We start from the raw sequence: 23,157 nt of genomic DNA, 5'->3' as shown, positions 1-23,157 counted from the left end.
TGAGGTGGCCTCCCTTCTTCCTGGAAGATGAGCACAGGTGCAAATGGAGCACCTTGGGGTCAGCACCCACTTTGTCAAGCCTCAGAGCATCAGCCCAGCTCCTCATGCTTTGCCCACCTGTGGACATATCTCAGCAGAGTACTAAGTTTCAGAGCAGTGGGCTTCAAAATAGCAAAATTCAGGTGAGGTTTATGTGGGTGTTCATCAGGAAATGCTTTTTGATAATACAAGAAAATTGTTAGCACATAGAACTGTCTTCCCTGTACGTTTGTGAAGTTCTCACACAAACCCAGCAGGGTTCAGCGGCATCTTCCTGACAGGATTGCAGAGACCCGTTGCTTCCCAGCCCTGATGAGCAGTGCAGGGGCAGATGCCAGGCAGCTATGGGCAGGGTGGGTGCATTTTGGAGCACGATGCACCTTCCCAGGTGCCGGGGGGCTGGATGCTGCCAGAAGCAGCTGTTTTTGGCTGCCCTGTGTCTTGCCAGCCCCCAGAAGCACTATTGCACCAGCTCTCGGGCAGGGCCCTGGGCTGGGGCGCCCCGGGTGGTGATGGTGCAGAAGTGGGAGCTGCCGCACTCTGTGCAGCCCTGGAGATCGACACCGTGACGGTGCCATGAGGGCAGTGCCCTGGAGAGGACGTTTTCCGGGCAGCCCTGTGCTGCCGCCAGCCGTCTTGTCTCCCCTCGTGGGGTCTGGGTGGCAGCACCAAAGCAGGGTCCCTGCCCAGTGCCGAGGGAAGGAGGCCGGGCAGAGGACTGCCCTGCTCTGCGCTGTCACAAGCTTTCCCTTCTTTCTTCCCCTGCTCCGTCCCTGACTGCACAAGGGTTTCTGTGCGTCTCGGCTGGAGGGGACGGGCTCCAGTCCCACCCAGCCAAGAGCCCTGGCCCGGGCACCGCCTGCCCGCGGGAGGGGGAAAGGCACGGCAGAGGGAAACACCGGCACTGCCAACGGGAAGGTTTTCATTTCCTTCCCTTTTTCTGTCCACCGTAACTTTTCAGGTCATTGATGCTAATGGGCTCTGGTGGAAGTGAAGCAAATTATTACAGATGCTAGAGATACAGTATTGATTTTTAAGTCTCTTCTCACTAATTAGTGACAGGCTCTGCAGGGATGGCAGAGCTTAAACCCGACAGCCCAAAGGGAAGCAAAGCAACACAGAAGAAACAACAACCAACTTTAACGTTTATTTTGGTTTAAAAAAAATTACCGAGTTGGGTTTGTTGTTGTTGACCTGTGGGTGTATTGGAACTGCTTGTAAAAGAAATAAAATTAACATACAGATGAACCAGCTCTATGTCAGAGCCAGCAACCAATAAAGAGAATGACCTTAATTAAAGGCAATAGCACAGGAGGGGAAAGATACTTAAAAAAAAAAAAAGAAGAAGAAAATAAATACCTAGTCAAGCATTCAGCTCACTCTGTGCAGTTTGTCTTCTTGACTTCAGGTCTAATCTCCAGTTCTGTGGAACATAGGGTTAATTACAGGTTCTAGCTCAGGTGTTAAATCACAGCCAAACCACACCGCTTGTTTCCCATAAGCAAAACAGGCTCTTCTTTGTTCTCAGGTGCTGGATGTTATCCTAAGTCTACAGGAAAGATTACATCTGGTAGAGCTTATACTGTTAAGTGATCACATCCTACTGCCTTCCAGACAGCTCCAGTAAACCAGAGGGAACACAGTGTCATGGATCTGTTTCCTCTTTCTTTATAGTTTGTCAGTAGAGAAGTTTCTGGGGGCATGTTTCCTTAAAGAACAGGCTTAAATGGCTGTCACAGGCAAGTACTGTTCTTGCCCTTGGTGACATGTCCCAGTTGGCAAGGGGATGCCAGTCCCTGAGAGCTCTTAAATTGGACACTAACAACTTTGGTTTCTGGCCAAACCATTTTGCAGCCATCTCCTTCCAAAGCTTTCCCACACTCAGGAAAGAGATGTCCACTTTGACAGGATAATGCCCTGTCACTGTTGTGTCCAAGAAATGCCACAGTCAGCAGACAGGCAGCTGTGCAGCATGAGCTGAAAAGATCTCAAGATGGCCAGAGATGCCCTTCTAGATTGTATCAAATGGTGGAGAGTAACAAGAAGCATCGATGCAAGATCCTCTTCAAATCTTTTCTTCTAGTGCTAACAGGCACCTGGGGAGGATGCATCTGGATCACTGTGCTCCATATGAGCGACTGAACAGTCTCTGGGTTATCACTGCTCCAGAGACTTACCCTCTCACCGCTGATAATTCAACAATGGCCAATTTAGTCAGTTTTGTAGTGACCTCCTGCCTTCTGTTTGGGTGCTGTGGTCACTTTCATTCTTTGCTATCCCTGTAATTCCTGCCATGTAGGCCCCTTTCAGGCTATAGATCATGCTTTTTCAGAGAATTTCAGATGAGGTGACTATCAACTGTAAGGACAGTACTGCCTACAGGTCACCTCCCATCCCTGGGAAACGCTGCAAGGAACACTAATTAGAACTGGGGAAAGGATGAGGGCTCAGGATGTGCTCTATAAGACAGAACAAGTGGGAATGCAGCTGTGTCAACATAACCCACAGAACTGGGGTCTTGCATCATCCTGAGGTAAGGGATTAAGCTCCACAAAAACTGCACACAGAAGCTCCTCCTTGGAAATTCAAGTGATGAGAAAGTAGACTCTGTTATTAACAAAACAGTTTTAATAAAAAGGCTTAAGGCTTACATCACAAAATGACTTATAAATAAACATAATCACAATATATATATATCCTATTTTTAGAAAAAGTATTAATTATAAGACAATATATATCTTCTGAGTTATAAAATCCCATATAAATAGCAAATTATTCTCAGTATGCAAAATACATGAATACATAAAATCCAGAGTGCTAATCTGAAAGGAATCCTCAGTATGCACTCCACAACTGGCAGAAAATAGAACAATGACACAGTTGGACACAATAAATGCTGTTGTCCTAGTGTATAAGTTCTCCAAAACTGTAAAAATGGAATTGAGAACATTTTTGGTTGCTCAACCTTGTTCAGCTCCATATAAATAAATTCAGGAATGGCTCTGGAGACTCTTGAGATTTCAGGAGCACCCTGTAGATTCTTTTGGTATGAAAAAAAAAAAAAAAAAAAAAAAAAAGAAGAGCATGATATCTGTCTGGTGATGGACAGAAATGAGGCACATCCTTAGAGGAAACCAGTGCAGGCTGCAAGAAGCAGCTTGGACTTAGAGCCAGAGAGCAGTAAAAGACATATCCTGACTGAAGATGTGTGGCAACAAATCCTGGTAGCTATAGGCAGGAGGTAGCCAATTCTTAAACACCTAAGGTTCCTCTACTTACCCTCAAAATAATGATAGAAATTAAAACAAGTGGGAACTTTGCATTTAGGTCATAGAATCATTTAGGTTGGAAAACACCTTTAAGATTGTTGGTTCCAACTGTAAACCTAGTGCTGCCAAGTCCACCACTAAATCATGTCTGTGTCACATCATTTCAAATACCTCCAGGGATGGTGACTCAACCACCTCCCTGGGCAGCCTGTTCCAGTGCTTGACAACCGTTTTGCTGGAGAAACATTTCCTAACATCCAATCTAAACCTCCCCTAACACAACTTGAGGCCATTTAATCTATCACTTGTTATTTGGTAGAAAAAACAACTTCCACCTTGTTACAACCTCCTTTCAGGTAGGTGCACACTGTGATGAGGTCTCCCCTCAGCCTCCTTTTCTCCAGGCTAAACAACCCCTGGTCCCTCAGTTGCTCCTTGTAAGATTTGTTCTCCAGACCCTTCACCAGCTTTGTTGTCCTTCTCTGGACATGCTCCAGCACCTCAGTGTCTTTCCTGTAGTGAGGGGCCCAAAACTGAACACAGGACTCAAGGTGCAATCTCACCAGAGCCCAGCACAGAGGGATCATCCTCGCCCTAGTCTTGCTGGTCACACTATTGCTGATACAAGCCAGGGCACCAATGGCCTTCCTAGCCAGCCTGTCCAGGTCCCTCTACAGAGCCTTCCTACCCTCAAGCAGATCAACACTCCCACCCAACTTGGTGTTGTTCACAAACTTACTGATTGCACTCAATCTCTTTGTCCAGATCACTGATTAAAAAAGGGAACTGGCCCCAGTATTGAACCCTGGGGAACACCACCTGCCACCAATGGGATTTAACTCCATTCACCACAACTCTCTGGGCCCAGCCATCCAAGCAGCTTTTACCCAGGGAAGAATATGCCTGTCCAAGCCATGAGCAGCCAGCCTCTCCAAGAGAATGCTGTGGGAAACTGTCAAAGACTTTACTAAAGTCCAGATAGACAACATCCACAGCCCTTCCCTCATCCACTAAGTGGGTCACCTTGTCATAGAAGGAGATCAGGTTCATCAAGCAGGACCTGTCTTTCATGAACCTATGCTGGCTGGGCCTGATCACCTGGTTGCTCCCCATGTGATGCATAATGGCACTCAAGATGATCTGCTCCATAACCTTCACTGGCACCAAGGTCAGGCTGACAGGCCTGGATCCTCCTTCTGGCCCTTCTTGTAGGCTGGGGTCACAGTTGCTAACCTCCAGTCCACTGGGACCTCCCCAGTTAGCCAGGACTGCTGGTAAATGATTGATCAGATCAGAGCTCTCACCCTGCATTTTCTCTTGGCTTTTCAAAGTGAGCTGTACAACAGATCTATGTGAAGGGTAATGTTCATAACACTGTGACTACATCTCCTGGAACAAGGCAGCCTGCAGTATTGCAGGAGGACACCAACTTACAGAAGCCTGTCAGTGTGTTTAAATTCTGAATTCTGAGCTTTTTATTACTGCAGCACAATGTTGTTTTCTAATCATAATGAAAAAATGTCAATTATTCGTGGAAGAAATAAAGACTATTCTGCCTGTTGTTTTCAAGGAGTAAAGTAGTTGTTATATGTTCCTGTAAACACTGTTGTTATATAAAATATGTGTCATATACTCAGGGTCATGAGCTCTGATTTATTACTAAACCATGAATCATCAGAGCAAACTCACACGTGCAAACTGCAGTAAATACATGGAGGCTTAAGTTTTGCTTCTTATTACAGCATCAACTCACTGGAGATAATTAAGTAAGAGCCATTTATAGTCTCCTGGCTTAATCCCAGTTTAACTGGGATCAAAAACCAGATGAACAATGAAGTTGAGCCATAGTTGCTGAGAGCAGAACTTCACAAGGAAATATATTCATGGTAACACTTGAGATTCAAGAATTCTCAATAGTTTTCTGTCCTTTCAAATATTACAAATAACTTATCCTTCTCTTTTCTCAGTATCCTCAGGATACCTCAGGATACTTCCTGGTTTTTGGTTAAAATCTCAGCAACAAAAAGTTGTAAATGTTGCACACTAAGTTAGGATGAAAAACTAGAAAACAAAAAAAAGGCACTTGCAGGATGACTTTTCAGTCCAAAGAAAAGCTCTTCATTTTTTCTGCTAATTCCTGTCTCATTTCTATGTGTTTTTTCAGGTTTTGCACTTCATGGGGCAGGTTCATGTCCCACACTGACACACAGGATTGTAATTCTGGAAAAACAAAAAAAAAAGGAAAAAATTTGAAAAGTGCAACAGAAAAGAATTATTGCATAATTAGAAGTTGTTTTGCTTATCTCATTTTTTTTTTATTACTCATAAATTGCCTCAATGAAGCATGGTGCTTAGGACCTGGTAGACAAGTTCTATGACACTTTATGTGTGAGGTAATGAAGTTACGGGATATAACCTGTTTCTACTTGCACTATGACTTGGATTCCAGTTCCTAAACTTAGACTACACCACTTAAAAGCAATTGAAAAAACTTTTTTGGTGCCTGTGAGCTATAAGGTAGATAAGGACCTATACTGAGGTGCCTGCATAAAATGTCATCTCTGTTTTCCCAGGAAGATATTCCCCAAATGCTTACAAGACTCAAAACCCAGTCACTGTAAAATAAAAATGAAAACTGATTTCATAAGGTAGTGACTATACTGGAAAAAGGTCACATCTTCAGTCTCCCTTCATGCAAACAACTCTTTATTCATGGAGAACTTATTGATTTTAGTGGAATAAGGATAACTGAGAACCCTTGCATGACTGGGGGCTCACAAACTAAGACCCAAAGGTTTCTGAAAGTCTCTGATACCTCCTCATAATGGAACTCTTAAATACAATAAAAAGGCTGAAAAGGAAATAGGTGTTTGTATGGTAATAATCAGGGCATATCAGGATATCAAAACCACTGATGTAAGATTGATTCTTAATTTACTCCAAACAGTTTGCTCATCTACAATGGTCACCCTTAACTTTCTACTGTCACTGCCTCATTTTTAGGCATCACTGAAACTGGGATGAGATAAAGGTGAGGAAAGGGATCAGCTCTAACTGTTCTGGGAAAAACCCAAAGATGGAGATATTCTACCCTCCTGTTCCAGTACTTTGCTATCCTAATTGTCAGGAAGCTTTTCCTGATGTCTGACCTGTATCTCCCCTCCTGTAATAGAGACTGGTCAGTCCTTATCCTACCCTCAGGGAAGATGGAGAAGTTCTTATTCCCTCCCTCTTTATTTGCATATTTGAAGCCTGCTATCATGTCCTCTCTAACCTTTCTTTATATTAACCAACTTAAATTCCTGCAGCATTTCTTTACAGGTTACATTTTTCTCCTCAGGATGGTTCCTAATAGTTCATTCACAGACATTCAGCCATGTCCCAGGTGGGTATACTCCTCCAGCAGAGGCCATATCAGCACTCTGCAGAGTGTAAGAACCAGTTTATGTCCTGCAGACACCACTTTTCACCTGGTGTGAGAATGGTGTTTGCCTCCTCTGCAGCAATGTGATATGGCTGACTCATGTTCAGCCTGTGATCAGTTTAATCCTTTTTCTTGCAGCACTGCTGTTTAAGATGATCACTTCCTCATGTTGATACAACAGACCGTTCCTAATTAAGTAAAAGTCTTGGATTTGTCCTTACTGAATTGTATCCTATTTCCTTCCAGACCATTTGTTCTATTTGTCAAGGTAATTTTGAGTTCTAATTCTGTCCTTCAGCATGCTCGTGGCTTTGTTTTGGCTGAGAATTGTCTGCAAATCTGAAAAGCACATTCACTATTCCTTCATCCACATAATCCATGAAAACAGTGAGGATTCCTGCCCAAGCACAGACCCCTCTGAAAATCTATTTAATTGATTCTCTGATCAGACAATGACATTTACTCTCCAAATACAATTTCCAGCAAATTGTGTGATATACTTCAAATAGTGGCTTCCTCTGATCCATTTTGGAAGTTACTGTTAGTTCATTGGAGCCCAGAAATGCAAAGGACAAAAATGATAATGATGTTTCAATAAAATAATATCAAATGATGATCATCAGCTCTCCACTCTCAGTGGGCAGTCAAGCATAGTAGTGTCTACTCCACTAATAACACAAATTAATAGAAGACAGTTCAGGTACCTTTGTGATATTTGTTGTCTTCGGTGTCACTTTTATAGCAATATCCCAAAACCAGGACAACATTCTTGAGACTCCCTTTTTCAAAAAAATAAAATGCCAAATTTTAATTTTAAAGGGAACTTTGTAATTTAAGGATAGAAAGAGTAGAGGACACGATGTCACTAGGAGGTCAGAAAGCAGAGTTCAGTCAACTGGGCCCTTTATTTAAAATCATTAACTATGAAATACCCAGACATGAAAACAATATAGTTCACGTCTCCATTTAATGTAGGGGTTTATCTGGGTTCAAAGCCAAAAGCAGCTGTGCAGCCTGCTGAACAGCCTGAGAACAAAGCACCCTGTTATTTGACATCAGCAGAGGTAGCAGAGTCACAGGAAACAGATGTTACAGTGGAGGGACAGGCTGCAAATGAAGTCCCAGTGCACAGCAGAAACAGGTAATGCCAGTACTCGGTTTGGCTATAAAAACCGCTAAAATAAATAAATATGATACAGAATCACAGAATCTTAGGGGTTGGAAGGGACTGTGAAAGATCATCCAGTCCAACCCCCCTGCCAGAGCAGGATCACCTAGAGCACATCACACAGGAACGTGCCCAGGTGAAGGAGACTCCACAGCCTCTGGGCAGCCTGTTCTGGGGCTCTGTCACTCTCACAGGGAAAAGGTTTTCTTCATGCTTATGTGGAACCTCCTGTGCTCCAGTCTGCACCCATTGCCACTCTTCCTATCGTTGGACAACACTAAGAAGAGCCTGGCTCCATCCTCCTGACACTCACCCTTTATATATTTATAAAATAAGGTCTAATTAAACGAGGTCTAATTAAAAGTGTTTTGAACTAATGATGGCAGGTAGGTAAGACAAGAGAGTTACCAGGGAAGTAGAAATAGGGCATGAATCATAGGAAGGTGCCTCCTGAATAATGCAAAAATCCTAGGAAGACAGGAGTGGTGGGCTCACAGAAGGGTAAGTCTAATATGCCAGAGTTTCAGTGTCAACTTCCTGCTTATTCCCAACAACTCATGTTTATAAATGTCATGCAGAACAGATGGGAGTTGCTGGCTGTTTTCCTGCCAGAGCAGCTCCCTGTCCCACTGGCAGCACGAGGGCAGTGAGCCCTTGGCTGTGCACTAGTAGAGGAACACAGGCTTAGCTTCCTGGATCATGGAGCAGGGCAGGGAGGCAGAGCCCCCCCCGTGCAGGCCCCAGCTGCAGTTCTGCACACCACACCTCCCCACACCTCCCCAGATGTGAAGTCTTGCACACTTCCCCCAAGGAAAGCTAAGGAGGGGGTCAGCTTCTGGACTACAAACTGGAGTAGGGCTTATTGTGACAGCCACAGTCTTGGGAGTTTTATCTGGTCACACTGCAGTGTGTCCCCCACAACACATTCCTTATGAATTATCAAACGTGTCTAGTAGTTCCCCCAGGACGTCTGCACAGCAGAGAGAGATTTTTCCTGCCCTCTGGAAATCTGCAGGGTATCCTTCTTTGATACTAATGTAAAACTGCTTATGGTAGATGAGGGCTGGCAGGAACCACACACATCTTCCATGCTCAGATTTTTCCAAACTTTCATTTTTTCTGAAACCAGTCCTATACACAATCTTTTCAAAAGTGGCTGGAACTCAAGTATAACATTTCTTATTCAGACCAAGGTCTTTTCTTACTATATAGAAGACAAAATTTTCACTTGCACGATGCACTACAGATTTACATATAAATTATTCCCTATGATAAGTCTGATGTCTATTATATATCAGTGTTAGGTGAGAGGATTAGAAAAAATAATATTTCCATATTTATAGATGAACTACAGGCAAAACTGATGTCTCAAAGTCTGCCAACCTCTTTTCCCTTAAATATTTGACATCTGATTGTCATTATATATTTTAATCTTAAACTATTTAATATAAAAACATTTCCCTCTTCTCTCATTTCACACAAATAATGTGTTACTACTGAGGAATTGCTCAACAGCCTCAGTGCCATTTTCATAGATTCTATGAAAATCCCAGTAAAAACAAAGTATTTGAATTTAGGAAAAAAAACAACCTTTATAAATATTTACTGGGAAAAAAATGATCAAAAGAAAAAAGTACACATCAAACTGCATGGATAAATCTTACTGGCCATTCTTGAGATTTGTGCAAATGCAGCTAAACTCTTCCTCCTGAAGTATTAACTTTTCTGTACATAAAATTTTGATTAAAAATGTTGAGGTGACTAGAAACAAAAAATATGAGACTCAAGGCTTTTAAAATCACACTACATTATGCTACACAATATACTTTCCCTATTAATCACAGTAATAAGTGAGGCTGATATTTTGTTTTCACAGTAACTATTCTTTACCAAATGCTAGAAATAAAATGTCCCTTTATAATACAAACATTGTAGCCATCAGGACCATTTGAGCTAAAATACTATGCCAGTGAATCTGGACCATGCAGCTGGCATTCTTAACAGCTGAGGATTGAACAGACTCCACAAACTTGCTTTCTCAGGCATAGGCAAGTCAGAAGATGTGGGAGTCTTTTGACTCACACAAGTCAGCACTATGAGCTAACTGTAGTTTCTTGATATTTCTGGTGCCAGAGATGTTTCTGATGCCAGAAAGAAAAAAACAGTCCACAAACTAGGTTCATGGTGTTAACGTAAAAATATCCACAACCTCTCTAGGCAACCTATTCCAGCACCTTACTACCCTCATAGTGAAGAATTTCTTCCTGATATCTAATGTAAATTTCCCCTCTTTCAGTTTAAAACCATTACCCCTTTTCCTATCACTATCTTCTCGGATGAAAAGCCCCTCCCCAGCTTTCCTGTAGTCCCTTCAGGTACTGGAAGGTGCTATAAGGTCTCCCCGGAGCCTTCTCCAGGCTGAACAACCTCAACTCTCTCAGCCTAGCTTCAGATACAGGAAAGTATACAGGTGAAGGAAATTAAAACTGGCAAGAAGCACTCCATACTCAACTAAGGACCTCTGGCTATTTGCAATTACCACTGAAAATAGAACTTAAGATGGAGAAAGAACACAGGGCAGCACAGGTCAAGACAAAGGCTACTGGACAGAAGATGCCTGGGACAGAAGATGGCTGAAGCAGGGCACAAGGATGCAGTGCAGGGGGGCTGTATCCATGTCCTGATCAGTGGCAGGCCAAGGAAGAACTGCTGTTTTCTGTGGGCACAGGTATAACAGCCTGCTGGTACTCAGCTAACACCAGTGTCTGACATGGACTGAAGGTGACAGCAGTGGAACAGAATGAATGAAAAAACATGGAAAATGCTCATCTGTTCCTGGAAGACCATGCCAAACAGCAAAAAGCAATCCTAAACTTGGCACTGATTTCAAAGTGCTTGTCATTTGACGGTTTTACTTACCTAGCTGAGCTGTTAACATGACTCTAACAGAATCACAAAAGTTGTCTATAACTCGTACAGGACGACGTGTTGATAAATCAAGCAGTAAGATATGTCCCCCTCCTGTCCCTATCCACAGTGCAGTATTTTTCTGCAGGCAAATGGTCTTCACTCTTCCAGAATAAGCCAGTTTATGTTTTGATTCCTTATTTAGCTTTTCCACTTTATTCCTAGAAGTACAGAGAGAATTGGTATTAATATCTGGTGGCACACTATTCCATAACTGCTAAAATGTCTCTCAATACCAGCCTTTTAAAGAATCATTCATCAAGACAAGCTGCAAAAATCTCATGCTAATCAGTTGATTGGCTTGAAACAAACTGACACAAAAACTACTGGACTTCTAAGACCCAGCTGGTCAGCTTTAAACAGGAGGCAGGTGTACTTCTCTGTTCTCTCTCAGCCTGCAGGAGACTAATGTCACTGCAAGGTGGGAGGAGCACACCTAGAGCTGCTCCTAACCTCACCATGAGAATGAAATGGACATGGCACATTAAGGGAGACCCATAATTTAAATGCAAATGAAAATCATCTTCACTGTTAGTAGAACTCTGATCTTGAACTGAATCTACGCACTAGAGACAGAAGGCATTCTTACTCAGGGGATGCAGGAAGTAATTGGATGCAAAAACATTAGTACCTGAAGGACAGCAAAAGGTTTTCTTCTTTCTTGAACAGAGTTAAATTGAGACAAATTGTGAAATATAATAAGGGTCTTAAAGATTACAGATTCTGCATGGGATATTCTCAAGTTCTGGGCCAAAAGAGAGGAAAGGAACTCCACATTTGCTCAAACAACTGGACAAATCCCTTAACTCCAGCAGGTTAAGGTACTTTGCTAGAGAAGGGAATCTAACATTCAGCTTTCTATACATCAGGCCATCAACCTGAAATAAAACACTTACTTAAGAAAATGTGCACAATCTATTAGTTCTGAAAGTTTTTCTGTCTTCTTGTCCCAGATTTCCACAAAATGGCTGTTTTTCTTTGCCAAATAGATGGATTTGTCTATTGCTATTGAAATAATATTTGCATCACTGTATGCATTATGACAGAATCTAGAAGAGAGAGGGACTCCAGTTAGACAAACAGCAAATATCTAGTGGAAAAACTTGACTACTATGAGTGTGATTAGCTTCCCTCTAACTCTTACAGAATCATTTAGCCTTAAAACCAAACTGGGCTAGGATACAACTGAAAAGGTTTGCTATAAACTTCCTACAGTTCAATATAAATTCTCATGGCAATGGAGTTACGCTGATGGTATTGCTGGAGGTGCATTAATACCCCAAACCTTTTAATCAGTCTTTCCCATCTATCTGCTCAAATAACATGTTCACATCACAGCAGGGCAAACTGCACCTTTCTCCTGCCATTCTTTCAATGTTTGGAGACACTTGATAGTTCTTACAGGACCCACGATATGATAGAGGAAGGGTCACTCGAAACAAAGCCTAAAGAGCAGTAGTGAGATTTGGTTCACTTGCTCTGCTCTTGTTTCACTTCAGCTGACAGCCATTTTGACTACCTTCCTCTATGTATGAATTTGTATCTCATGCCAGATCTGTGCCTGCATGTATCAAAGTATTATTTACCCTGACTATTTCACTGACTGTTCACCTTGAAGAACAGCTCCAAATCACAGGTCCCTCATGGCAGACACTCAGTGACACTGCTACTTTCCTGAAAGTTACTTGGTTTGGACAACTCTAATTTCAAAACCATACACAGTTTTGCCTCCACAAAGCTCAAATTACTCCTGTGATATATTTTTCATCTTGCCATTCAACTGCATTTAATGACATTTTAGTTTCTTGCTTTATATTAACACATTATTTTCTAAACCAAATTTGTTTCCCAGAATAATGATCTCTATTAGCTTAAAATCAAATACATTTTTCCCTGCTTACAAAAAACTCCCCTTAACTTCAGAGCAGGATTTGCCCACGTGAGAATTGTATCAAACATTCCAAAAACACCAGTCTCCAACTTCAAACAAATGAGAAGTCAGCAAACATACATGATTTAGCTATATAGGGCAGTGATATGCACACATCCTACTGATAAACATATAAGGAAAAACACTATGTTTATACACCTTATACAGGTGTGTATAATTCTAGATAAGGTCACCAGGGCCTGGACAAATGCAATGGGGGGAAAAAAACTTCCCAGTTTCATTAATACATGTCCTGAAGAGATACTGACTTCATAAATCCTTTCTCTAGTAAAGGTGCATATTGCTTGTTTAAAAACTGCAATTTACACTTCAAATACTACTCACTGATCTTACGTTAATTGGGCACATTGTATTCTACCTGTATTATGGAAGTAAAAGAACATAAAAAAGAGGACTCAAAGAATGAGCTCTAGAACAAAACATTATATCAAAGTACTGTCAGAAATCTTGAATGAAAACAACAAAAGAATCAAGGAACGTCGCTTATAAAAAAAACTTACAGTTGACTTGTCTTTGTTTCAATGAGCTTTTGAACAGAGAAATCACTGGTTAAGGCAATTATTTTTGTTCCACAGCCTCCCCAGATTAGATTTTTTTCAGATAAGTTTGAGGATTCGTTCAAGCACATGAGTGGTGTACTAACATTTCCTATAGTTAGAGTCTTCAAAGGTGTAGCACCTTTACACTGCAAGAAAAAATACACCCTCCATTAGAAACAAGGGGTATACAGACACTCAGAAACTGTTAAAACAAGACCACAGAGCTGGCTAAATTAAATTTACAAAGCCAGATTTTCTTAATAATTATGGTAACTTTCCAAAATGTTACAGACTAAAAAGCAACATGGTCTCATTACAGGTGTCCCACAGAAATAGGCTGTGTGAGCAGGAACAGGACAGAGCTGGGACTGCTACTTCCTGCAACCCCTGGTGCAGTTCAAGAACTGGATGGAAAGTCACATCCACGCCTTGGAGAAATCCCACACTGGACCATACTCTAATTCTGCAATGTATTGCAACTCCATAACTGCTCTAAGTTACATATGGTCAGGAGCTAACCCTCAGGAACCAGCATATACAAACAGCCCTCAGCATTTCTTTTATCTGTTCTCTGAGTAGAACTCTGACCTACAGAAAATCTAAAAAATATTCTCTTTTTGAAGATATGTATTCTACCAAAAATGAGTGTGTATTAAAAGAAAAAGGAGCTGTAACAGCATTAAAGAAAGGAGATTAAACTGTTAGAATATTTTAATAACAACCATTAATGTCACTAGTCAGTTTGTTAGGCTTTTTCAGGTCCTGTAATGAGAAATAATTCACCCCTCTTAAATCTATTCCTTAAAACAGATACCACTAGGACTGCAGTAGAAAATTATTTTTAGTTCTAGAGAAACAAATAAAAAATAAGCTGCAGGAAATAAAGCTATTGTTGGTAGCTGCTTTACATAATACTGATAGTATTTTGTAGAACAGACAGCAAAGAACAAGTCTACCTTTACTGCTCTGTCTTCAAAAACTGCCAGTCTGCCATCAGCTGTGCCCACCAGGAAGAAATTCTGTTTCCTGAAATAAAATAAAATAATGAATGCTAGGAATGCCTTATTTGGGAATTAAAAAAAAAAAAATAGTACCCTCTGGTATTTCAAGAGTTTCATTGAACACTGAAAAGCAAATACAACACCTGTGGTCATGAATGTCGTCTCCAGTTACAATGGGTGCAAAATTAAGTTAAAATATAGGCAAAATAAGCAGCTGTCTAAACAAAACAGATGGAATTTTCTGAATATCTTTGTTTAGTCATATTTTCAAAATGCAACCCAAAACATTTAAAATTCACTTGTACCTTTGCTTTGAAAGAGAATTACAATATAAACAAGTGATGGAATCTGACATTTTCTGCAGACGATGCCTTCTTGTTTCATCTTCTGTGTTAACTGCCCACAGAGAACCCGACTGGGTTCCTGCCACAATCCAGTTTTCTTTCTCAGTAGGAAGGGTCACTAAGGCCAAACTTAAAATTTTACTATCTGCAATATCCTGAGTTAGAAAAAAAAAAAAGAAACACAACCTGGTTATGATTTCAGTAAAGATAAATGCTAGTAAATTGCTGGCAATAAAAATAAAATTCAATCTTCTTTGACCCTAGAAAACCTAAGGCCTAACCTCCCCATTAAGAACTCTAATTCCCTGTTAGCAGAATACATCTTCAACTGTCAAAATACTGGGAAGGTCCCCTCAAACACGATACAGGAAAATCTCTCAGCTGAATGCTGAGAAGAATCCCTCTTTACTCTAATGAAGGTCTCAAAGCCATCAGAGAATTAAGGAAAATGAACTAGAAAAGATCTGTTTCTCATCTGAGTTTTAGAAAAATAAGCCATATAGTTTATAGCAAAGCTATCAACTCAAATGTATCATGGTCAACAGATGGCAGATGGAAATGCTACTTGAACAACTTTGATAATTAGCCACACTCAGTTCTGGCACTCGTTCATCACAACACATCAAGTCTGGGTAAAACCTTTTCCTTTTTCTCATGGCACAGGACGGAGGTGTATGAAAAGCAAACAAAACAAGCTGGAGATTATGAGCTGGAAAGACAGTATCATGAGAAAGTTCAGGCTGGATGGCAGGAAGAGATGAAAAAGTGACTGTGTTTCTGCTTTGTTTCATGGCTACAATGATGACTCACTTATGAGCAATCTTTGTTCCCTCAAACCTGAGCTTTCCAGAAGTAATATCTTGCTGCTAAAATGGAAAGAATTCTTCTGAAGTACATCTGTGTGCCAAAAAATCAGAATAAATGGCAAACTTCCCACGTACCTCACAAGTATGTCCATCTGTATTGAGGTTAACAAAGGAAAGCTGTGCTTTCTCTGTGTTCCCATTGCCTATCCATACTCCTGCCTTCTTGCAGCTCTGACTGGCAGCCACCATGCACTCTGCTGTGGACGTGCTGGGTATTGACACATACCTCATCAAACAGATAAGCTCTGCAGAATTCAAGATCTCATAAACCTACAAAGAAAGCCACAGTAAGCACATGGTAATAATTATGGCTTCTACAGTGACAAATAAATAACAAGCAATGGATAAGAATGTTTTCTGAAATATGGACACAGTATGTCAGCAAAGTTGGCTTATTTGTATTACCACTATTAAGGAACAATCTTTGTGCACTGAGCAACTTTAGTTGACTCTTATTTTTCTGTTAAAATGTCAGGAAGTCAGTGGGGTTAAGGCACAGTTGAAAATTTTACCCATTTCAAAGAGCAACATGATGTGTGGTGACAGACAGTAGGTTTCAGATCCACACTGCTGTCCTCCTCTCCCATGCATGGAAGGCTGTGGGCTAACCACACTGCTACTGTACAATCAAGTCCTTTTTGCTTAGCACTTTTGCATAGTATAGACCATGAAGTAATCCAAATCCTGTTTTGTTACAACCACTGTACAGCAACATAGGGAAAAACAGCAGGCTAGAATAAATGCTTGGTAGATTTGAACTGAACAGTTTATCCTGGATGGCAAGAGCAGGCAACATTCCATGGCTGCTTCAGTTCCAGAGAAGAAGAGAAAAAAACCCAGTGCCTTTTACTAACTTAAATGCCTCATTCCTTTTTAGAAAGCACAACAACTTTGTTGTATCACCTATCTCAAAAATGAAAATAAATACACTTGTTAATACCTGGGAAGATGTTGGTCGCTCCTGAGGGTTTTCCTTCAAGCACTTTTTAATTAAATTTTCAACTTCAGGCCAGGGGGCACACCCATATTCTTTGACAGGATCTAAAATATAAAATTAGAGAACTTCTTTAGTTAAAAAATTGGGAGTTCTGAATAACATTCTTCTTATTTTAAGAATTCATCTAACTTCTTACAGAGCTGCTGTAAGAATTATCACACTCTCAGGTAAAACGTCAGCATGAACACCTTGGAATTGCTCATCTGCCATTAAATGCTAGAGCATGAAGTGCTAGAGCTAGAATCCTTTTCATTAAAAGCAGTTAAAGTAAATTGATTTTGCTCTAACTTTTTTTAAAAAATTATTTATTTATTATTTCAATTTCCCTGTACCTGGGACTGAATTTCAGATACATGTGAGCTGTATTTTGATTAATGCTGATCACTCAAGGGCACATAATTTCAGTCTGTAGTCTCTTCAATTCCTGTGAACATTTTTCTTCACATTTATTCTTCTGTGTTTGGAAGAGTATATGGAATATAGATGAAGCATATGGAGTAGAATATATGGAATACAGATGAACTGCCAATAATATGCATAGCAATTTAGAGAAATAACTCCATACAGTATTTATGAGATATGGAAGTTTAAATTCCCACTCAGTGCTTTGAATATGTATCTTATGACTGCAGGTGCTGACTTTTCTAAGAACAAATCACTCATGACTAATGGTGCCTGTTTTGCTTTTCCTTTTAGTTTGCCATAATCCACAGGAGATATTCCAGTCCCACATTAGACTGAGATAACATTAATGATAAATACCTGCAAATGAACATGTCCTGTTCAGCAAATGACAGGCACTATTTACTTTGAGCTCAATCTGCCCCTATTTGGTGGAAATACATACATTATGAGCACGTGCACAGACGGAACTGCACTATCTCCAGACACTAATACTTCTGATTATTTCATAGGGCTTATAATAGAGAAAACAGCCAAAAGGACAGCTGCATTCAAGAGATACTTAGTCATCAATTCTCAGGATGGCCTCTTTACAAAGGGGGTTTAAACTGCCTGAGCTACTAATGGGAGTATTTTCTTTAAGGAGTAGAAAATGTATGAACACTCTGTCTCTCCTAATGGAGCAGCCATGCCAGATTAAGCTGTACAGTTGCTGCCTCAATGGAGTGACTTTTCAGTCTTAAAGAATGTTTCATGGGTATAGGGCAATAAATAAGAACACCACACATTAAACTTGTAGTACTAAAAAACTTCAACAGCTCCTTACACAGAAGTTGCTAAATACAGTTATACTGTCCAGCTGACTACATCACATCCAGCCTGATAGTTTGTTTCATCTTCCTTCCAGCAGCCAACAAGTACATATTGTCATACAGATGTAGCATGAAGAATGTTATGCAGCTGGGCAGGGACTTCACACTCTTGACAAGTTAAAAGCAAATGCCTATTAAAAACCTTTAGGAGTTGCTGCTCTTTTAAGTAAGTGGGTTTTGTTTGGTTTCTGTTTGTTTGTTTGTTTTGTTTTGTTTTTAAGAAAGGATTTCAGGGTTTTTAGAAAGATTTTAAGATATGCAGCATCTCTATAATGGATTTTTTAACACATTATATCATGATCACGGAACAGAAGTGGAATTATGTTTATCTTAGTGCACAATGTGCATTATCACAGTAATACGTAACGGTGAAGTCCAGACATGGGTATTAGAAGGTACCTTCAGCAACATCCATTTTAGCTAGGTCTGGATAAAGTCCCAGGTAAACAAAACCTCTATTTATTTATAAGGTAAACCTGCTAGATCCCTTGAAATCACAATTAAATTCTAACCAACATGATGCTGATTAGATGCCTGTATCTCACTATTTCCAGACCATTTTCAGTGATGACCAGGGATAGGACAAGGGGTAATGGATGCAAATTGGAGCACAGGAGGTTTAACGTGAATATCAGAAAAAATTTTTTTACTGTGAGAGTGACAGACCAGTGGAACAGGCTGCCCAGAGAGGTTGTGGAGTTTCCTTCACTGGAGACATTAAAACCCGCCTGGACGCGTTCCTGTGTGATGTGCTCTGGGTGACCCTGCTCTGGCAGGGGGGTTGGACTAGATGATCTTTCGAGGTCCCTTCTAACCCCTATGATTCTATGATTGTTTAGTCTCCTCCTCTGATCACTGACAGATCCAACATCAGATATGAGAGGTATTATTTTTGGAGGAGGCAGGACAAATGGTCTGCTTTCATGTTAAAGCTTTAAGAAACAAGGCATACCTGGTAACTTTCCTTGTATTGCTAATTCATCAAATTCATTTGGAAACTTCAAGCCTTCCATTATTCTACCTCCTTCTGTTAAAATGTCATAAAGCAGCAAGCCAAATGAATAAACATCAGCTTGCTGATTGTAAATAACATTTCCTCTGGCAACCTCTGGTGCTCGAAATCCTGAAAATAAATAATTCATTAATAGTTATGATTCATAGCAAGCTGAAGCCATCTTTATTCTTCTAAGAGCAAACACTTATTGCTGAAAATGTCACAGGAAGTAAGCCAAAAATGGAACACTATTTCTGGGCTGGGAATAGTTTTCTTGTGGCAGATCTCAAAAAATATCAGCAATTAGTATAAAGGAAGGGGACAGTGCATAAGCTACAGAGTTCCTGCACGTAAAATAATTAATTTAGCAATGAATAATGAAAATAAAGGGCAAGTCTGCAGTTTTTAATGAAAGCCTAACATTTAACACTTGAAGCCACGCCCTCATGCTCAATTTCCAAAACCCAAAGGCACTTTTCAAAGTTTTTGAATTGGTTAGTCTTTTAAAAAGGATGCTACTATGTTCTCTCTAGTCAGGAAACAGTGCAGGTATTTACTGCCCTTATAAAAATTAAGACCTACCTATGCATTGCCAAAAATTAAATCAACAAATAATTTTAGTAGTATAATTACAATAACACAATAACCATACTAAAACAAGACAGAAAAAAAATAATAACTAATGCATGTAATTTAATTTGTTCTCTTTAAAGAGAACTCTTTGATTCTAAAGAATATACTTGATTCTTCTAAAAGGGGTTAAAACATGAACAGGAAGAAAGGCCAAGAGGTATAACTCTGGCATCACAACTTTTAACAGGATTATGACTACATTTAGTGATTTTGACTAGAGCACAGATTTGAATTACTCCTTACAGACCAAACAAAAGACATAGTAGTTATTTTTTTACATAATGCACTGTAAAGCAAAGTATCTTCCTGTACCTGGAGTGCCTTCAGAGGTTTTTATTCCCATTCGGCAACAATACTGGGCAATGCCATAGTCAGCTATTTTTGCAATAACAGCTGAATTGGGATATAGTGTAAAAAGCAACACATTGTGAGGCTTTAAATCCCGGTAGATGATCATTGCTGAATGCAGGTACCTGTTAATCAAAAAAGTGTTTACTGAAGCCATTAATAATTCAGGGATGGGTCTCTACACACACTGAATGCTTTACTGCCACAATAGTAAATAGTCCTTTCTAATGTTAAAATACTGTGTTAAAATATGTCAAGCATCATCACTTACAGGATACTGACTTCAGAGGTGCTCTGAAATACTATTGACTGGCACATAAATATTGCTGTACTTTAGTACCAAGTCTTATCTGAAGTGTCACTGGCAGTCACTGAAAGAATCTTTGAAATTTAAGCTTTGTTGTGAATTTTGTGGTTTTACAGTCACACTTCAATAGCTTTTAATGGACTTTCAGAACTTTTAAAATTCACTAGATTAATTCCTTTGACATTTTAATAAGAAATCAGAGCCACATAGGAATTCCACCCAGAGCTCTCAGTATTCCTCTACGTATACGAGCACCACCTGTTAGCAGAAGAAAAAACAGGTAGCAAAAGTTTGTTATTCATCAGCTAATCAAACATAAAATTTCAAACATTTGTCTGACCCAGGGAATACTCTGCTTGAGACAGAAGAAAAGATAAGCAGTATATCTGCAGTATATTCTACTTGCAGCTGTGTCCTGTTTGTACAGCAATGCAGAAGTCACATTTACCTTAAGCCATCAGCTACATGTAGAGCTATTCTGTGCTGAAGTGTTCTAGTTAAACTTGCATTGTCTTGCTGAAGCAAGCGATCCAGAGATCCCTTAAGGGCTAATTCCATCACCAGCATTCGGGGACGGATTCCAGCAGCCAACAGAGACACTAAACTGGGGTGATGGAGGTGGCAAAGCACTGCAAGCTCCTGTAAATTGTAAAATTAGATTAAGTACTGCAAATAGAATAACCTCTGTAGCTCTGAAATAAACTTCTTGGAGTTAAGTCTTGCACTTTATTTAAACATTTTAAGGTCTTCACTAGAGTTGGTATTCCAAGAGCAGCACTACAGAAAAAACCCACAGCATTTCTTACTTGTCTGAGGAGCCTGAGGGAGGTATGTTTATTGAAAATCTTCACAGCAACCTCTTCTCCACCATAGGATGCACGGTACACAGATCCAAACCCACCATCACCTTATCAAAGATAAGATTGAAAAGAATGTTAAAAACATTGGGATATCAACCATTTGTAAAAAATAAAATAAAAAATCTGAAAGGCTAAAATATTAAAACACATGGATCATCTACAAGCTTCATGATCAGTAATCTGAACACACAAAAAACAGTGCCCTAGCATACAAGTTAATGCAAAATCAAAACTCAATAACCTGAAATTCAGAATACCTTAAAAAAAAAACATTTTCACATGTTGCAGAACTGACTTAGTAATTATTTTCATAAGATCTGCAAAAATCCCCTACCAAATAATGCTTACCCAAGAGAAATTCAGGAGCTTCATCAAATTCCAGGTCATCGCTGTTTAACATAATATTTCTAGGCAAATCAGCCAGTATCAGGTCAGGAGCAATCTGAGCTATTGGAATGGTATGTCTTGGTTGATCTGGATTTACCAAAAGGTCACCTAAGAAAAATAAACAAGACCATTAAAAAAAAAAAGAAAAAGGTAGCGATAAGACAAAAAGTGTTGTGGATCTCTGTGAGTGCATGTGATCAATGTACCTAAAATTCAATTCATATATAATAAGCACACACAGAGAGAAACATATATATAAAACAGAATATATATGGAACAGAATTAAGTATACAAATTAAGTTTGGCATTCAAATTCATGTATCTTACAAGTTTTTTTCAAGGTTCTGTATCTGTAGCAATCACAGCAATGACAGAAACTGTTGCTATGTAACAACACCAAACTAACCAAGAGATTATTTTTATGTCTATAAAAAGAAATAAATCTCTTAGCGTGTTGAATATGAGTATTGCCTTTGAATTTACTATTCTACATGGTCCAATAAAAGATCTAGTATCAGTTTTACTATGTACTGAATTCAGTTCCATAAGCAAAGTTGCATTATTGGTATAACGACAGAACAATTCATTACTGCCATTTATACACAACAATACAAAGTAGCTGCCATCTGCCTATACTCATACCATAATTATTTCTTACAGAAATAAAACATTTTTAAATAACAGGAAGTACCCAAATGTTATAATTTGGATGTCATGTAATATATATTCACATACAGGTATATCTCTATATTCCTCAAATTGGATAAATATATACCTTCTTCAGCTTTTTTAAGTAAGTCATCAAGTAGTATTTTTTGGTGTTCTTCACCATCCTGAAAGCTGTACAGAGCCCATTTCTTCAACAGTGTTCCCCCTTCACCACAGACATCTATATCCAGCAAACCTGGAAACCATTCTTCCATAAGAGAATCTATGTGATCCACAACTTGCCCCAAAAGGATGCACCCTTTAAGAAACCAAAAGAAGGAAATGAGACACTCAATTTGCCATACTTATAATTACAAAGCTAAACTCTATATTCCAAAGGCGAAAGCACAACAAACCAAAATGCCAAGCTGCAATCAAACTGGAGCAAAAATCAGGCTCAGGAATAATTAACCTTTTCTGCAAGAAGGTGCAGTAATTTTCAAAAAACTGTCTGGGTTGTTATCAAATACTGCTGACTCCACTAGGCAATAAGCTTCGGGAGACCAATTCAAGTAGATGCCTTGTCTCCAATACGTTCTGTTAGGACGAAGAGCTCGCTCTAGAAAATACAAAATTAAGAGTAAAAATCTCATCTCCAAAATTAATGTCATGTTTTAAATATGCAAAATAATTTATGGTACTTTAAGTATTTAATTATGATTGCAGGTTCACGTCTACCCAAATAATAAAATAAAGGCTACAACTTGGCAGACAGAATAGACCCACAAAAGCTGAGCATATGTCAACTGGTGTTCAGTTCTATAAAGCATATCCAAATTAAATGTTAAACCAGATGGTAGATCGTGTAGGAGGTGATGCATGTAGGGATTTCAGAAATGCTGAGGTACATTCAGGTTCATATACAGAATAACCTAGGCAACATATGAAAAAAAAGGGCAGTGATTCAAATCTTTAACCCTTTATCACACACATGTGAAATAGCAAAATGCAACTGGAATTCTATGCTCAGGAGGGAATGCCAGGAGGGCAGTCAGTTATAAATCACATTTGCAGAGCACTAGCGATGCGTATTTTTAATACTTTACTTGTCAACAGTTATTCATAAATCACACATTAAAAA

General features: G+C 39.6%; 1 protein-coding gene across 7 annotated transcripts in view; it reads right to left on the bottom strand.

Moving 5' to 3' along the window:
• Positions 1-2,623: 2,623 nt before the first annotated feature.
• LRRK2 (leucine rich repeat kinase 2) overlaps positions 2,624-23,157 on the bottom strand; it is a 70,159-nt gene continuing 49,625 nt past the window's right edge. For 6 of the 7 annotated variants that reach the window (XM_051615575.1, XM_051615558.1, XM_051615593.1 and 3 more), the window contains 16 exons: positions 22,489-22,635; positions 22,144-22,335; positions 21,330-21,476; positions 20,928-21,028; positions 20,570-20,760; positions 19,779-19,939; positions 18,792-18,962; positions 16,509-16,609; positions 15,644-15,838; positions 14,664-14,857; positions 14,314-14,383; positions 13,319-13,503; positions 11,764-11,916; positions 10,820-11,028; positions 7,437-7,511; positions 2,624-5,528 (listed from right to left, as the gene is read on the bottom strand). In XM_051615575.1, coding sequence (XP_051471535.1) covers positions 5,407-5,528; positions 7,437-7,511; positions 10,820-11,028; positions 11,764-11,916; positions 13,319-13,503; positions 14,314-14,383; positions 14,664-14,857; positions 15,644-15,838; positions 16,509-16,609; positions 18,792-18,962; positions 19,779-19,939; positions 20,570-20,760; positions 20,928-21,028; positions 21,330-21,476; positions 22,144-22,335; positions 22,489-22,635 — 2,414 coding nt within the window. In that variant the 3' untranslated portion in view covers positions 2,624-5,406. The remainder of the gene's footprint in view (positions 5,529-7,436; positions 7,512-10,819; positions 11,029-11,763; positions 11,917-13,318; positions 13,504-14,313; positions 14,384-14,663; positions 14,858-15,643; positions 15,839-16,508; positions 16,610-18,791; positions 18,963-19,778; positions 19,940-20,569; positions 20,761-20,927; positions 21,029-21,329; positions 21,477-22,143; positions 22,336-22,488; positions 22,636-23,157) is intronic. The other variant, XM_051615567.1, reaches the window with a different exon arrangement.

Source organism: Apus apus, chromosome 1 (assembly GCF_020740795.1).
Source record: "Apus apus isolate bApuApu2 chromosome 1, bApuApu2.pri.cur, whole genome shotgun sequence".
NCBI classification, from domain to species: domain Eukaryota; kingdom Metazoa; phylum Chordata; class Aves; order Apodiformes; family Apodidae; genus Apus; species Apus apus.
The sequence above is the reverse complement of the archived record's forward strand: the minus strand, read 5'-3'. Positions and strand labels throughout refer to the sequence as shown.